Genomic DNA, 16,206 nt, shown 5'->3' with positions numbered 1-16,206 from the left:
TCCCATTCTTATTTGCGAGAGATACCTTCATCTTACCCTTATCAATTTATGTCTGAATTATTGCATCATTTTCCTGGCTAATCTCCTTGACCTGGGACCTAATTCCCTGTCTTATGTAAACTTACTGGCTTATCAAAATCTGAGTGCAATTTATTCTGTATTCATTGCTCCCCATCCCCAGTAAAAGTGTGAGCTCTGAGAGGACAGGACTGATTCTTATTTTTATTTATTTATTTATTTATTTTTCTTAAACCCCTTAGGATATCTTACATAGAGTTGAGTACATAGTAAACATTTTGATTATATGTTCAGGAAAGATAATGAGCAAAGTAAAATACCGTTGACTGAGGATTATGCATCAAGATTTAGCAAGGAAACATTCAAAAATGATTTTTAAAAATTTCTCTAACCTGCACATCACCTAGCTCAGTGCCAGGCACATAGCAGAAGTTCAATCATTGTTGACTAAATGAAGCCTTAACAGAACTCTGAATTCATTGAGGGATTCTAGGACTCTGGCTGATGGGATAGGAAAGTGGGAACGACGTGTCAGCACTCCCTTGCCCGCTCTTCCAGAAGGGGGATCAACTCAGTTCTGACACCAAAAGAACACAATCCATGTTGAATACCAAACTCTTCCTCCACCTTCCCCCCCAAAACCTGATCCTCCCTCCACCTGTGGTTAATTCTAGTTGGTGGTACTACTGTACCATTAGCAAAATGGTACCAGCCAGGCACCAAAGCTTTGAATTACATTTAACGCCTCCCTCCCACATCCAGTTAGTGATTCTGTAATTTCTGCCCTCTCTTTTATTCTTTCCATTAGTACTCCAGTCAGGCTTCTTCATCACCCTTAACCCAGAGGATTGCAGTCACCACCCATCTGGTATTCCCTAAGTCTTGTCTTTCCAGTTCCGTCTATCCACAGGCAGCCAGTGTGATCTCGCAAATTGGAGCACAATTGATCATTGGATCTCTTATTCCCACACTTAAGAAATCTTTATGTATTTCCATCTCTTATGGATTAAAGTTTAAGTTTTTAATATGGCACTCGAGGACCCCCAATGATTTGACCCCAGCCTGCCTTTCCACCCTCATTCCCCACTCCACCCCTTCAGGCACTATGCTGAGTCAACTACTTGCCTTTCCCTCTAATTGACCTCTGAGTTTTGCTATCCACTAGCTTTGTAAACTTGGACAATTTGCCTAAAATTTTTTTGTGCCACAGTTTTTGAGTTTATAAAATGTACTTAATAGTACCTGTTGCATAGGGTTGTTATGAGGAACAAATGATGTAAGCGACTTTCATAATCTATGTCTTTTTCAAGGCATGCTTTACTGCCCTCTGCTGCAGTTATATGGGTTCATGTCTTAACTCCCTCTGAACCAAGTACACTAAGGATCTTTGAAGGTTATCTTTGTATCCCTTATCAACACAGTGCCTTGAGCTGAGTAAGTACTTAATGAAAATTCGAGTTAAATTTAAGTTGATATTGGACTGTACAGAGTATACTGGTAATACTGATACAGTAACCACTCAGTTGAGGACAATGGGAGGTTGGAGGGTAAGTGGAGGACTGGGTTAAGTATTCATTCAAACAAATGTATTACAGGCCTACCATGAAATTGGCATTGGAAATTCAGCCGTGAAGAAGGCCCTTAGATAAGGCTTTTAGCTGTGTGCTGAGGTGAAGTATGAAGAGGGAGGAACCGAGGGGAGTCCAGAATGGCACAAGGTGGTTGAGCAGGATAAGACATCGGTTAAGTTTGATCAGAAAATAGAGATTAAATGGAGGATGTGGCTATGTTCCTGTACCCCTAGCAGACTGCTTGAATCTCCTTCCTGAGAACCTACTCTTTTGGGAAGGCATACAGTGCCAGTAAGACTTAGCACTCCTGCTCTTTATCCATAGAAAATGACTGCCTTTCTGCTTGAAATTCATCTCTTTCTGCTTTGTCATTCTATGTTTGCATCTTCCATCCTTAGTGCATGCTTCCATTCAGTCTTTCAGCAATACCTGCTACACGGGCTCTTGGCTAGGCCCTGAGACTGCCAAAAGGAACCTTGCTCTCAAGGGATTTATTTACACAATCCAATGAACAGATTATGACTAAACAGTGTGATCAGTGCTGTGCCCATGTATGTTAGCCTAGGTTGCCAGCCTGAGGAGCCAGGGGAAGCTTCCCCAAACCAATGACCCCAATGAGAATCAAGTCTCGATAGTTCAAAAAGAGCTCTGTCACCCAAGGAGGCGTGAGGGGTGCATGATATCAGAGCTTGTGAGCCAGAACATCCTGGAATGATTCCACTTTATCCCCATCGCCTTGCCCCTTTGGCCAAGATCTATTCACCACCCTTTCCTCAGCACCGGCTGCACTGCTGTGGCTACCGTAAGACTTGGCTCAAGATGGAGGAGGAGTGAGGAAGCTGCTGTGCCAGTATGGTTGGTTGAGGCTGCCCGAGGCCCTAGAAGGAGGAAGTTGGATAAGTGCCTTATCCAAAAGGATATGGCAACCTCAGGTCTTATCAGGGAGCAGCAGCTTCCTTACTCCTTCCCCCACCTCTGGCCAAGTCACAAAGTGACACAGCAGTGCAGCCAACTGGATGGGAGAGGGAAGAGCTGTAGAACTGTGGAGTTGTGTGGTGTGGGCCAACTAGTTCATAACTGAACTATCTCAAGCAGAAAGCGATGTTGGCTTTGACTAGCCCACTAGAAGTAATAGAGATGGGATGAAAATTCGAGAGACAGCTGAGAGGCAGAACCAACAGGACTTGGTGATAAACTGCTCTCAGGAAAAGGGAGGAGTCATGGCTCTCAGCCATAAGTCTTCCCCTGCTGCCCCCGCCCCCCATGGCCTCACGTCCTTCATGGCAATCCTAGAGACCATATGGGTCCAGGGACTGGAGCCCTTTGCCCTGCCCACTGCTCAGCAAATTGCTTTGGGTTCCAGTTTGATAAGAAAAGACTTCCTGTGGTGGAAACCGAAGGGAAGTGGAAGGAGCTGGCCCATTCTTTCCTAGGAGGTTGTGAGAGAAGGAAGATGACCAGAGCTTTGTGTCCACTGCATGCTCTCTGGCTTCTGGAGTGGGCCCTGCTGCTCTTGGGACCTGGTGCTACCCCTCTAGCCTGGGCCTTGAACTTGGACCCAGTGCAGCTCACCTTCTATACAGGCCCCAATGGCAGCCACTTTGGGTTTTCATTGGACTTCCACAAGGACAGCCATGGCAGGTGAGCGCTGGGGGAAGTTTGGGTATTAGGAAAGAGAAGTACCCTCCCCCCCATCATTGCTTCTGTGGGTCTCGAGTTCCCCATTTGTGACAGCAGTTGAACAAGGTGACTTCTGGGGTCTATTTGGGTTGAGCTCTTGTCAGGAATGCTGGGGAGGGTTGACTCAGGTGAGGGTGTCAGGGAGGGGCACCAATGGGGGGATGGACAGTAAAACTATAGAAAGAACAAAGGGAAGGCAAAAGCTGATGCCATATTTTTTCCCCCAAGGGTCAGTTGTATGACCCACTGCACCCTCACCCCCTCAAAATAGAGAGGAGCATGTGTCCTAAATTGATTTGCAAAACTAAAATTGTCTACACATCTCCACCTTGCTTTTCTACTTCATTCCTCTCATCCCAGTCAAAATTATAGGTATTTGAAAAGAAGCAATAGATAATTAATGGTTAGTATTGATCAGGCTTTGGAATCGAACTGTCAAGATGAGAGTCCTGGCTTCTTTACAGCTGTGTTATCCTGAGCTATTTATTGTGCTGGACAGTGTGATGCCCAGCTTCAGAGAGTGGCAATGGCAGATAGCCTTCAAGTGTCAGCCACTTGGGGATTTTCTCTGCTGAAGAAAGCTACTTCACTCAAAGTCAAGTTTCTGTCCCAAGGTGGCTGAGATCCAATAACCGAAGGGGGATGGTGAGGTTTAGCGTCCAGCCATCTACCCTCAATTCTAACAATTCTGAAGGATTCTACGTCCAGCGTTCCTGGGGTATTGGCTCACAGCTGTCATTGGACCTGAATCTCAGCTTAATTCCTTCCTCTGCACACTCCTGCTTCTTTCCCCTTGTTTCTACAAGTAGTGGTCCCATGGGCACCACTTAATAAACATCCTGCGTGCTAAAAAATATTATAGCATTTTTTCAAAAGCACTTTTTATGTACTGTATCCGGCTAGGACCGTGCTAAATGTCCCTCATGCATTCATTACATTTACTGCTCCTAACAGCATTGATTGGTTTGTATTATCCCTATTTTACATATGGCAGAATTGTGATTTAAACCTAGATCTGCTAGGGACCTCAGCTCTATCAGCAGAGATGCCCTCATTTGTCACCATTAAAGCCAGCTCTCAGGACGGGATCTGGTAACAGTCTAAGTAGACAGACGTTCTAGGGAGCATGTGAACCCCTGGTTTTTGTTGGGAGTGGGAGGGTGGAGATGGTGTGCAATGCTTAGGTGGTCTTTCTCCTCGAGGATATCAAACCAAATGATTTTTTTTTTTTCAAGAGTTGTAAAGGTGGAGAATTTTTTTTTTTTAATTTTATTTTGTCAATATACAATGTGGTTGATTATTGTGGCCCATTACCAAAACCTCCCTCCCTCCCCCCTCTCCCACCCAACAATGTCCTTTCTGTTTGCTTGTCGTGTCAACTTCAAGGAATTGTAGTTGTTGTGTTTTCTTCTCCCCCCCCCCCGGTTTGTGTGTGTGTGTGTGTGTGTGTGTATTTATTAATTTTTATCTCCCACCAATAAGTGAGAACACGTGGTATTTCTCTTTCTGTGCCTGACTTGTTTCACTTAATATAATTCTCTCAAGGTCCAAAATGGCTATAAACCAGTGGTTGTAGTCCCAGCTTTAATCTCCACTCGCTGGGTCATTCAGGCCCGTGATCTCTCTCGCTGAGAGTCAGTTTCGCTGTCCGTAAAATGAAGAAGCTGGCCTCGATGGTCTGTGAGGTTTCGCTGAGGAAAGCTGGCCCGGTACCCCCCTCCACACCGCCTTTCCAGCAGCGCTGGCAGTCCGGCCCCGGAGCAGGGGATGCGCCTAAACCTGCGCCGCGCTGACTCGGCTTTCCTGCGCAGCGTGGCTATCGTGGTGGGCGCCCCGCGGACCCTGGGCCGCAGCCAGGAGGAGACGGGCGCTGTGTTTCTGTGCCCCTGGAAGGCCGACGGTGGCCAGTGCAACTCTCTGCACTTCGACCTTAGTAAGTCCCAGGCAAAGGGGAGAAGGAAGGGATTAAAGGGACGAGGACGGCCGGGCTTCAGCTCCCCGCCCCTTCTTGTGCACCCCAGGTGATGAGACCCGAAAAGTAGGCTCCCAAACTTTCAAAACCTTCAAGGCCCGGCAAGGCCTGGGAGCGTCGGTCGTCAGCTGGAGCGACGTCATTGTGGTGGGCGTCGCCGGACAGGGCACCGGGAACAGTCGGGGGCAGGGACACGTGGGGAGAGGCGAGCCCCAGTCTCGCGCCTTTCCCCACTCTCCTATGGCTCTGCTCCAGGCCTGCGCCCCTTGGCAGCACTGGAACGTGCTAGAAAATACCGAGGAAGCTGAGAAGACGCCCGTAGGTGGCTGCTTCGTGGCTCAGCTTCAAGACGGCCGGCGCGCGGAGTACTCCCCCTGTCGGGCCAATACCATGGGCGACGTTTACGTACAGTATAAGTTTAGTAAGCTCCGCCCTCCCGGCGCCGTCTAGCCCCGCCCAGCCCCGCCCTTAACCTGTTCCCTCCCCCAGCGATCCCGGGCCTGCTCTCAACCCAGCGTCGCCCAGTGGCCCCGCCCCCGGCCCCGCCCCTCGCGCGCCGATTTCAGGCCCCGCCCCTGCAGGATTCCGCCGGCCCAGGCTCCAGGCTGCAGTGCACGCTCCTTCATCAGCCCCTTTGCTGACCCGTCCTCCTTGTCTCCTCTAGGTGGCGACAGGCGCTACTGCGAAGCGGGATTCAGCTCCGTGATCACCCAGGCAAGTAGGAAGCAAAAGCTGCGTGGGGGCAGCCTCCGAGCAGGGCGCCCTCTCACCTCTAGGGCTTCCCTTTCAGGCCGGGGAGCTGGTGCTTGGAGCCCCTGGCGGCTATTTTTTCTTAGGTACGTACCTATCCGTCCGCCTCCCTCCCTTCTTGCGGCCTGGGGAGACTCCAGGCGTCTGGGCCCCCACACCCCCTGTCCCTCGCGCCCTAGGTCTTCTGGTCCGAGCTCCAATTGCCAATATCGTCTCGAATTACCGGCCGGGCACCCTTTTGTGGCACGTACCCAACCAGCGCTTCACGTTCGACTCCAGCAACCCAGAGTATTTCGACAGCTACCGGGGTAACCCTGGCACCTCCCTTCCAGGCTTCCCAGCACTTAAGCGGCACTGCCCACGCCAGCTGGTCGGGTCCTTGCGGGAACCTCCATGCCAACCCAAGCTGGCCAGCCCCAGCGGCTAAGGCGCCTCTGCCCTTTTTCCTGCAGCGTCCCCCGCGGGCTGCGCTACTCCCATGCGCCCCGCTTCGCCCTTCGCGCCAGGGACTCGCAGAGCAGCTTAGGGCAGGTCTTGGCCTCTTGATGGCCTCAGTTTCACCATCTGCACGATGCAGGGTGGGACTAGGTGGTCTGTGAGTCCCTTCCTTGCTTGCCCTCGGCCTCCCCCTGCTTCGTCCTCCCAGAAAGACTAATGTAAGCAATGTCCTCAGGGTACTCGGTGGCTGTGGGAGAGTTCGACGGGGATCTCAGCACTACAGGCAAGAACTCCATCTAGGGGCGGGAGTTGGGGAGCCCAGCCCGGGGAGCAGCACCTCCCCGAAATCTCCTGTGGGTGCAGAAATCTCCCCAGCACCAACACCTCCCCTGGGTGTGGGCTAAGGGACGAGAGGTCTCAGGACCTCATTTGCTGAGCCCGGCTCTCCCCAGAGTATGTCGTCGGTGCCCCCACGTGGAGCTGGACCCTGGGAGCGGTGAGTGTCCCCCGCCCCCAACTCCTTCCCTTCCTCACCTGGAACGGATGGCCGTGGCAGGAGCAATAATGACGCGCTCCCGTGCGCTGTCGGTGCAGGTGGAAATTATGGACTCCTACTACCAGACGCTGCACCGGCTGCACGGAGAGCAGGTGAGGTTGGGTCGCGGTGCGAGTGGCCAAAGCAGGGGACGGAGACCCCAGAATATCTCGCGGGACGTAATTGCTGCTGTCTCAGAGAGGGTGCTGGGTCTGGAGGCGTGAATTAAGGGGCTCCTCAACTTCTTGCAGATGGCTTCGTATTTTGGGCACTCAGTGGCCGTCACTGACGTCAATGGGGATGGGTGAGGAGGGGGACACCCCACCCCTACCCAGTTGGTTCCCAATTACCACAGGCAGGAGACGCCCTCGGTTTCTCCCTCTCCTAGCCCCCCACTCACGTGACTACCCAGGAAAGCGGAGGGCGAGAGTGGGTGAGATTTGGCTCTAGCACCCAGGATCCCCACAGCCCGCCCCCATGTAACCACCCACCTGGCCCGCAGGAGGCAAGACCTGCTGGTGGGCGCCCCGCTGTACATGGAGAGCTGGGCGGGCCGCAAGCTGGCCGAGGTGGGGCGTGTGTACTTGTTCCTGCAGGCCCGAGGCCCCCACGCACTGGGCACCCCAAGCCTCCTGCTGACAGGCACACATCTCTATGGGCGATTCGGCTCGGCCATCGCGCCCCTGGGCGACCTCGACCGCGATGGCTACAATGGTGAGGGAAAAGAGGATCCTCACTTGCTGCAAAGGGGTTACCAGCCACGCCAGAAAGTATGGACTTGGCCTGAGGGCAAGCAGTGACCTTATTACATATGTAGTTTAGACATGCAGTCTGCTGAGTTAAAAGAGACCAGTTCCAAGAGATAGCGACCACCTGCATGTGGATTTTGGCCGTAGAGTTAGAGATGAGGGTGACTTCACAGGTATTTAGGCCTTAGATTATTAGGACTTGATGAGAGACTGGATGTGGGGCTAAGGGAAAGAGAGGAATTGGGTGGGTGCTGGTGCTCTTCACTGACTGGAACTCAGGCCATGGAGCAGGTCTGGGGTGGAAGGACAGAGATCAGCAGTTCAGTTCTGGACCTGTTGAGCTTAAAGGGCTTGGGAGCATCAGGCAGAAATGACCAGAGAAAACTTGGGTGTTACTTCCCCCACTTCCACGAGAGAGATCTGAATGGCAGGAAGGGGATTGGGGAGGGTAAAAGGAGAAGATGCCCAGGATAGAGTCCTGGGAAGCAAGAATATTTAGGGGACTACTAGAGGAGGCGAGTCTGGGAAGGAAACAGAGAAAGAGTGTCAAGAGAGATAGGAGGGAAGCCAGGAGATCTGATGGCTCAGAACTCAAAGGAAGAGAATGCTTTAAGCAGGAGGAAGTGGGCCGGAGGGCTCAGTGGTTCTTGATGCTGATGAAAGGTACGATTAGGGCTGGAGAAGATTCATGGGCTTTAACAGGAAAGAGGTCATTGGTGACAGTGATAAGAATCGATTCTTACAAAATAGTAAGATTATGGTGATTAACAAATACATTTTCAAAGGTGATCTTAGAGGTTATTGGTGATGGGCTGGCCGGTTAGCTTAGGTGGTTAGAGCACGGTGTTATAATACCAAGGTCAAGGGTTTGGATCCCCTTACCCGCCAGCCATGAAAAAAAAAGTTATTAGTGATAATGAGCCCATGGGTAGCTCTGAATTTGCATGATGGAGGTGGAATGGAGTGAAGGTCCCTAGGGGAAGAGGGGGCCAGTATTTAATAGGTCTCAGTTACTTAATCTTCTGGTACTCAGTTTTCTTATCTAAAATGGGAATAATAAGGCCTAATTTTCAGGATGAAATAAAATCTTGTCAATATGTTTTCCTCAATAAATAGTGAAGACTGTTACTATTTTGTAACAATCCTACTTGAGGGGTCTCCTACCTGATTGTAAATTCCTTGATGGCAGGTCACTTGACTCCTTGACTCAGACTTTGTACCCCTTTCCTGGTCTCCTGGGGTCTTCCCAGAGAAGGAGCTCAGGAAAGTTTTACAGAGTCATCTGGGGGAGACTGAGTAACAAACTTCTACTCCCTTTCTCTTACTCCTTCCAGATGTTGCAGTAGCCGCCCCCTACGGGGGTCCCAGTGGTTGGGGCCAAGTGCTGGTGTTCCTGGGTGGGAATGAGGGGCTGAACTCACGCCCCTCCCAGGTCCTGGACAGCCCCTTCCCCACACGCTCTGGCTTTGGCTTCTCCCTGCGAGGTGCTGTAGACATCGATGACAACGGATACCCAGGTGCCCCTGGACTGCCTCCATCTAAACGAGAAAGACCTTTGGGCATTTGTTGGAAGTGCTGAGAGATACAGCAGGGGCCCATGCCTGACCTGGTGCCCCACTGTGGGCTCTGAGCTGTCTGTACAGCTGGAATGCCAGGGGGGCTAGGTCAAACTTCCAATGGGGGAGGTGGTATAGGAACCCTTAGGAATATGAGATGAGGACCCTATGCCCTCTCTAATTGCCAGTTCTGACCCCTCCCCCATTGTCTATAGACCTGCTGGTGGGAGCTTACGAGGCCAACAAGGTGATTGTGTACAGGTGAGCAGTGGCTCCAGGAGCTGGCTGGGGTGGGGGAGGGCCCACAGCATCAGGGGAGGCTGGACAAGGAGGGGCCACAATGGCAAGCCTCGCCCATCCACCAGAGCTCAGCCGGTGGTGAAGGCCACTGTCCAGCTGCTGGTGCAAGATTCGCTGAATCCTGCTGTGAAGAATTGTGTCCTGCAACAAACCAAGACACCAGTGAGCTGGTGAGGAGGTGAAGGGAATGGGCCAGGCCGGATCTGGGACCTTGGGGAGGCCCTAGTCTCTGAGCCCCACTCATGTCTTTGCAGCTTCAACATCCAAATGTGTGTGGGAGTCACTGGGCACAACATTCCTCAGAAGCTGTGTGAGTGGCATACAAGGGGCAGGAGGGAGGTGGGCCTGGGCTCCCCCCAGAGGCTGGCCAGGGAGATCCTGACCCTTTCTGCTTGCCCTGCCAGATCTAAATGCCGAGCTGCAGCTGGACCGGCAGAAGACCCGCCAGGGCCGGCGGGTGCTACTGCTGAACTCTCAACAGGCGGGCTTCACCCAGAGCCTGGACCTGAGCGGAAAGCACAGCCCCGTCTGCCACACCACCACGGCCTTCCTTCGAGTATGCCCAGGCTAGGGATCAGCAGGGCTGGGTGTGCAGAGTTCACCTACCAGACTTGTTCTTCCAGCCCTGGGGCACTGGGCTAGGTGCTGTGGGTTTAGTAGTGGTCAGTAGGGAATGGTCTATACTGGCTAGGAGAAGGTGTGGTATGCATGGCAGCAAGATGGCCTGACTCTTGTCCCCTCCTAGGACGAGGCGGAATTCCGGGACAAGCTGAGCCCCATTGTGCTCAGCCTCAACGTGTCCCTGCGGCCTGAGAAGGCTGGAACAGCCCCTGCTCTCATGCTACATGGAGACACCCATATCCAGGAGCAGGTGGGGCAGGCAGGGGAGGTGCAGGACCCCTGACAGAAAGTCGGGGTTTGAGTTAGTGCCTAAGTTGTAATGTGGACCCCAAAACCTTGATGTTGCCGCGACTATCTGATGTCACTCTTAACCCTCATGGAACCCCAGAATGTCAATATCCCCTAAATTCTGATACAAACCCGTAAATCCTAATATCACCATCAAAACCCTGACATTATCCCAAACCTTCATATAAACCCCAAAACCCTGATGTCATCTCCAAACTCCTTTTCATTCTTAGATCTCCTCACTCCCTAAGTCCTGATGTAAATCCCCAGTCCGTTGCTGTTTTCCTAACCCCTATGTGATCTCCAAGCCCCACCTGCCCCCAGCTTACCCGCCCGCCCTCATGTGCTTCCTCTAGACGCGCATCGTCCTGGACTGTGGAGAAGATGATGTGTGTGTACCGCAGCTGCAGCTCGCTGTCAACGTGTGAGGGGACCTCCCACTCTATCCTACCCTGGCCCTCTTTGCGCCATTGAGACCCACTCTCCACCTGAGTGCCCTCATCTCCTCCCAGACCCTAGGCCTGGACCCAGCCTCGCTGGCTTCACCCCTTTCCCCCCACAGGACGGGCTCCCCGCTGCTAGTTGGGGCTGATAATGTGCTGGAGCTGCAGATGGATGCAGCCAACGAGGGTGAGGGGGCCTACGAGGCAGAGCTGGCCGTTCACCTGCCCCCAGGTGCCCACTACATGCAGGCCCTCAGCAACATGGAGGTGAGGCCCCCACACTGGTGACATTACCAGAGACCTGGCAGGTACAGGAGCCTTGACTCTTGTCTCTCACCCCAAGAGTTTCCACTTCTCTTATGCTTTGCTTAAAAGATGTAATTTTTATTTCCTTTTAATTTGGAAGAGGAGTCTTGCTAGTGGCACAAAAATTTGAGCAGTCTATTATAGCCTCCCCCCAACCCACCCCAAAAGGCTCAGGAGCCAAATGTTAACAGGAACCTCTGTTAACATTTGGTGGATTTCAGGCCAGCCCGTGGCTCACTCGGTAGAGTGCGGTGCTGATAACACCAAGGCCACGGGTTCGGATCCCTATATAGGGATGGCCGGTTTGCTCACTGGCTGAGCGTGGTGCTGACAACACCAAGCCAAGGGTTAAGATCCCCTTACCGGTCATCTTTTAAAAAAAAAAAAAAAAGATTTGGTGGATTTCCTTCCAGTCATTTTTCCCAACATTGACTGGCACTTACATAGGTATATGTTTATTTTTTAACATAGTCTGTAACAATTGGGTCATATTCTATGTAACGGTTCATGTTTTTTATTTCCAAGATGAAAATTCATTAAAAAATTAATAATGTGCTACCGCAATGCATAAAGTAGAACGTGATGGTCCCTTGAAATCCCACCCCAAGGAACTCCCTTCCCCACTCGGGGCACAAAAGTCTTTTCCAGACTTTCCAAGGGAGCTTAAACACATGTGGGATGCTCTGTAACCACCTTCTTTCTTGCAACTGCCTTTCTGAAGGGCTTTGAGAGGCTCAGCTGTAACCAGAAGAAGGAGAACGAGACCAGGGTGGTTCTGTGTGAGCTGGGCAACCCCATGAAGAAGAGTGCCCGGGTGAGGCTGCCGAGTCGTGGCTGCTGCCTCCGTCCCATCAGGGGCCCCTGGACATCCAGGCTTTAGGGGCTGGGTTTTAGAGGCAGGTAGCTCTGGACTGGAATCCCGGTCCTCACACTCCCTAGCTCCGTATTCTTGGGTAAGTGATTTTCCCTCTGAGTGGGCTTCTGGATAAAATAGAGATAATAGTGACCTTGGAGCAGGAGAACTGGAGGCCACATTCAGAGCAGCGCTATATGTAACAGAACAGATAAATGACTTTGGCTGGCCGGTTAACTCAGTTGATTAGAGCGCCACCTTGTAACACCAAGGTCAAGGGTTCAGAACCCTGTCCCGGCCAGCTACTGAAAAAAAAATCCCTCTGGAACAATATGTAACAAAACAGAGCAGGGCTGCCCAGGGTGGGCGGTGACTTTGGCCCCTCTCTATCTCCCAGATAGGAATCACGATGTTGGTGAGTGTGGGAAACCTGGAAGACGCTGGGGAGTATGTGTCCTTCCAGCTGCAGATCAGGAGGTACTGGACTGGGGAGCCCTCTTACCCAGCACCCTTCCCCTGTCTCTGACCCTGAGGCAGAGACCCTCAGACCCCTTCCATACAGGAGGGTTTTCTGAGATGCCTGCTCTTCAGACCTCCCTGTTCTCTTTCTTCCTCAGAGACTTGTTTCTGAGTCTTGGAGTCCTAGAGGAAGTTCTTTCCCAGGTCTAACTTCAGTGTGGCATGCTGTTTGTAAAATTAGCTCTCTCTTAGCCCTCTAAAATTCTGGCCCCACCCCAGAGAGTCACTGGGCTGGTGTCCCTGACCTGCTTCTCCTCACCTCCCTACCTACCCCCCCACACCCACTCCCCCAGCAAAAACAGCCAGAATCCAAACAGCAAGACTGTGCTGCTGGATGTACCAGTCCGGGCAGAGGCTCAAGTGGAGCTGCGAGGGTGAGAGGCCAGGGGTGGAAAAGGGAGATGGTAGGCAGGGCTCTAAAGTCCAGGGGGCCCTGGGAGAACCCCCACAGCCCAGGCAGGGGATCAAACTGACTCTGAGGCACTTGGGCATCTGCAGGAACTCCTTTCCAGCCTCCCTGGTGGTGGTGGCAGAAGAAGGTGACAGGGAACAGAACAGCTTGAACAGCTGGGGCCCCAAAGTGGAGCACACCTATGAGGTAAGGAGGAGCCTCTGGATGCTGAGCTAGAGTGAGAGGGTCCTAGGAGCTGCAGGCTAGGTGCCATCCTGCCATCATGCCATCCCCTCCCCTCCAGCTCCACAACAATGGCCCTGGTGCTGTGAGTGACCTCCGCCTCAGTATCCACCTCCCCAGCCAGTCCCAGCCCTCTGACCTGCTCTACATCCTGGATGTACAGCCCCAGGGGGGCCTCCAGTGCTCCCCACAGCCCTCTCCCAACCCCCTCAAGGTGAGAGCCTGGGTGGAAGAAAAGGCTGTGGGGGAGCCCCCAGACCAACAACCAGGATACCTCTGCTGGGGACCAGGGGGTGGGGGGAGATGGGCAGACCAGGAGCCTGACTGCTGCTTTGCCTCTGCAGCTGGACTGGGGGCTGCCCACCCCTAGCCCTTCCCCCATGGCCCATCACAGGCGGGAGCGCAGACAGGCATTCCTTCCGGGGCCCAAGCAGCCCTCAAGCCCTCAGGATCCCATTCTTGTGGTGAGCAGGCTCTGTGTTCTCCAACTGGGGCCTCCCTGGGGCCCAGGGGGAGGAGGGCACGGGAGGCAGGGACAGGTGCTGTGATCGATGTGGGCCTGGTGCTGGCCACCGTTAGTCCCATGGAATACTCCAAGTGAACATGAAGGATTATGGCTTGTATCAGGGGTGGGACACTTGCATTTTCTTAAGCATCTCAGTACATTAAAGAAAATGAAACATGCCAAAGCAAGGTTACACAAATTCTGGATATTGAGCACTGTATGATGATCTACCTCTTCCAGTCCTCTCCCTGCATCTCTGGGACTATGTGAGCAGCCTCAGGTAGAGAGGACATGTGAAGCTTGAATCTGAGGCCCTTCCCTGACCCTCTGTGTTGGGTTCTTGGGGTGAGGGGGTGATGGGCATGGAGGGGCTGAGGACTTATGACATCTGCCCTCAGAGCTGCGACTCGGCGCCCTGTACCGTGGTGCAGTGTGAGCTGCAAGAGATGGCGCGTGGGCAGCGGGCCATGGTCACCGTGCTGGCCTTCCTGTGGCTGCCCAGCCTCCGCCAGGTGGGGCTGGATGCAGGGTGGGGCCTTCGGGAGGCGGGGTCCGAGGTGGGAGGCCGGAGTTCAGGGGACGGGAAGAGAGCCAGGGCGAGGTTTCCTTTGGGGGACTGGCGCGGGATTAGACCAGGGACAGGGCTCCCCTGCCCTGAGTCTGGGACTTGGACTCACACAACCAATAGGCCCTGTGTGGTTCTAAATGGCTTTCATCGTCCCCCTGTCTAGAGGCCACTGGAGCAGTTTGTGCTGCAGTCGCACGCTTGGTTCAACGTCTCCTCACTTCCCTATGGCGTGCCCACTTTAAGCCTGCCCAGCGGGGAAGCTCTGGTGAGCGTGGAGGGAGGGTGCAGAGGAGATGAGCCCTGCAGGACCCACTGGGCTTCTTGTGTCAGTGCCCGGCCAAGATGGGGTGGGGCCTCCCTGGGTCTGAGGGATGGTACAGGTGGGTGGCTTGGCTGGGGGTCACCAGCTCCAGGTTTGAGTCTTTATGAAAGGCAGGTGTCAAGGTAACTAAGGAGACACGTGGATTTACCCCCAGGTGCAGACACAGCTGCTTCGAGTCTTCGAGGAGAGGCCCATTCCAATCGGGTGGGTGCTGGTGGGTGTGCTGGGTGGCCTACTGCTGCTCACCCTCCTGGTCCTGGCCATGTGGAAGGTGAGGTGTGAAGGATAGTAGAGTCCCCAGGTGGGCACGAGCTTGGCCCTGCCCTATCTCACAGGGAGGCGGGGAGAGATGTGGCTCAGGTGGGTGATCCAGAGCCCATAGGATCTACGTCCCCACTATAAGAATGTCATTCTCCAGAGGACCTCCTCCAGGGCATATATCTCTGGAAGGGGTGGCAACTGAAATCCTAAGACCTTTAGAAGGCGCGCGCACACACACACGTGCACACAAAGAGTCGGAGGGAATGAGCACCGAAACTCCTGTCTGCCGAGGAGGGTGGGGTTCATCTCTTTCCAGCTCTGACATCTCCCCTGAGTGAGGCAGGAGACCCAGAGACTGTTCCTCCCTCCTCGTGAGGCCCTGGAGGGTCAGTCGCTCCTCTGTACCTGGAGAACAAGTGTTCAAGCCCTAGGAAGACATGGTGCTTTTAGGGAAAACCATACAATGTACCTATAATAAACATATACATATCATCATGTGCTTAAGTCACGTGGAGACACAAGCATCAGTATTTAAGAAAAATTCAGGAAAAAATAACACAAACAAAACCCATCTATTTGTTACATGCATTATCTCTAGATGGGGAAAGGCCTCCATTTGTGTATACAGTGGGTCCGTATTCTGTGCTGGTCCAGGGAGAGACCCTGATGGCTGGCTGGTTCCTAGCATACTTCCTCACTGATGTCTGGGGCCTCAGGATCATCACTGTACCCTGAGCCCAGTCCCTGTGCACCCCCAGGTTGGCTTCTTCAAGCGGAATCGGCCACCCCTGGAAGAAGATGAAGAAGAGGAGTGATGGTGCAGCCCACACTGTCCTAGCAGCGAGGGCGGGCGTAGTGCCTGCTTCCCCCTCCTTCTCCAATGAGTCGCCCCTTAGCTCTGACACCCACGGGTTGGAGCTGTTCCATGGGGGCCTCTTGGTGTCTTTCCCCTCTCAACAGAGCTGGGCCACTCCCTTTCCTGCTGCCTTAATAAACAGGCTGAGCCCCAACCCCCAGCATGCTGCCTCCTTTTGGGGTCAGAGAGGAGAGGACTGAAGGCATATTTGCGGTGGGGACCTAGGGCTGGAGAGGGTTTCTGCCAGGGCAAAGGTTGTAAATCACTCTCTTTGGAGAGTCTCAGGGAGTAGAGAGTGGGAGTGGCAGGCTGAGCAACGAGGGAGATAGGGCCTCCAGGTGAGGCTGGAGGGGGGTGGGTCAGTGGGGGTTGGGAGCAACAGAAAAGGAAGGATGGGTCCCTGGTGGACAGCTTTAAATAGTATGTTTTTCATGATTTGGGGTGGGTAAACCTCATAATGA

The 16,206-nt window shown here is 53.1% G+C and overlaps 1 protein-coding gene across 1 annotated transcript; it reads left to right on the top strand.

Annotated features, from left to right (window-relative positions):
* Positions 1–2,809: 2,809 nt before the first annotated feature.
* Positions 2,810–15,890, top strand: ITGA2B (integrin subunit alpha 2b). Its single transcript, XM_063081273.1, has 31 exons — positions 2,810–2,951; positions 3,128–3,230; positions 5,006–5,202; positions 5,291–5,388; positions 5,497–5,662; positions 5,906–5,955; positions 6,032–6,077; positions 6,171–6,299; positions 6,665–6,712; positions 6,882–6,925; positions 7,024–7,077; positions 7,216–7,268; positions 7,467–7,678; positions 9,048–9,230; positions 9,485–9,530; positions 9,635–9,739; positions 9,824–9,879; positions 9,974–10,125; positions 10,315–10,440; positions 10,835–10,902; positions 11,041–11,188; positions 11,949–12,041; positions 12,478–12,557; positions 12,893–12,973; positions 13,098–13,197; positions 13,295–13,447; positions 13,578–13,697; positions 14,137–14,250; positions 14,470–14,571; positions 14,783–14,899; positions 15,648–15,890. The coding sequence occupies exons 1-31, from the start codon at positions 2,810–2,812 to the stop codon at positions 15,702–15,704; spliced, it is 3,243 nt and encodes a 1,080-aa protein (XP_062937343.1). The 3' UTR covers positions 15,705–15,890.
* Positions 15,891–16,206: the final 316 nt, after the last annotated feature.

The sequence above is a fragment of the Cynocephalus volans genome, chromosome 16 (assembly GCF_027409185.1).
Source record: "Cynocephalus volans isolate mCynVol1 chromosome 16, mCynVol1.pri, whole genome shotgun sequence".
Taxonomy (NCBI): domain Eukaryota; kingdom Metazoa; phylum Chordata; class Mammalia; order Dermoptera; family Cynocephalidae; genus Cynocephalus; species Cynocephalus volans.
The sequence above is the reverse complement of the archived record's forward strand: the minus strand, read 5'-3'. Positions and strand labels throughout refer to the sequence as shown.

Bases quoted from the DNA above. Each gene is read 5' to 3' on its own strand.
- ITGA2B (XM_063081273.1), top strand. From the start codon at position 2,810: ATGGCTCTCAGCCATAAGTCTTCCCCTGCTGCCCCCGCCCCCCATGGC. The intron at 7,269-7,466 runs GTGAGGAGGGGG...CCTGGCCCGCAG, and splicing joins ACTGACGTCAATGGGGATGG to GAGGCAAGACCTGCTGGTGG. The intron at 13,198-13,294 runs GTAAGGAGGAGC...CCTCCCCTCCAG, and splicing joins AAGTGGAGCACACCTATGAG to CTCCACAACAATGGCCCTGG.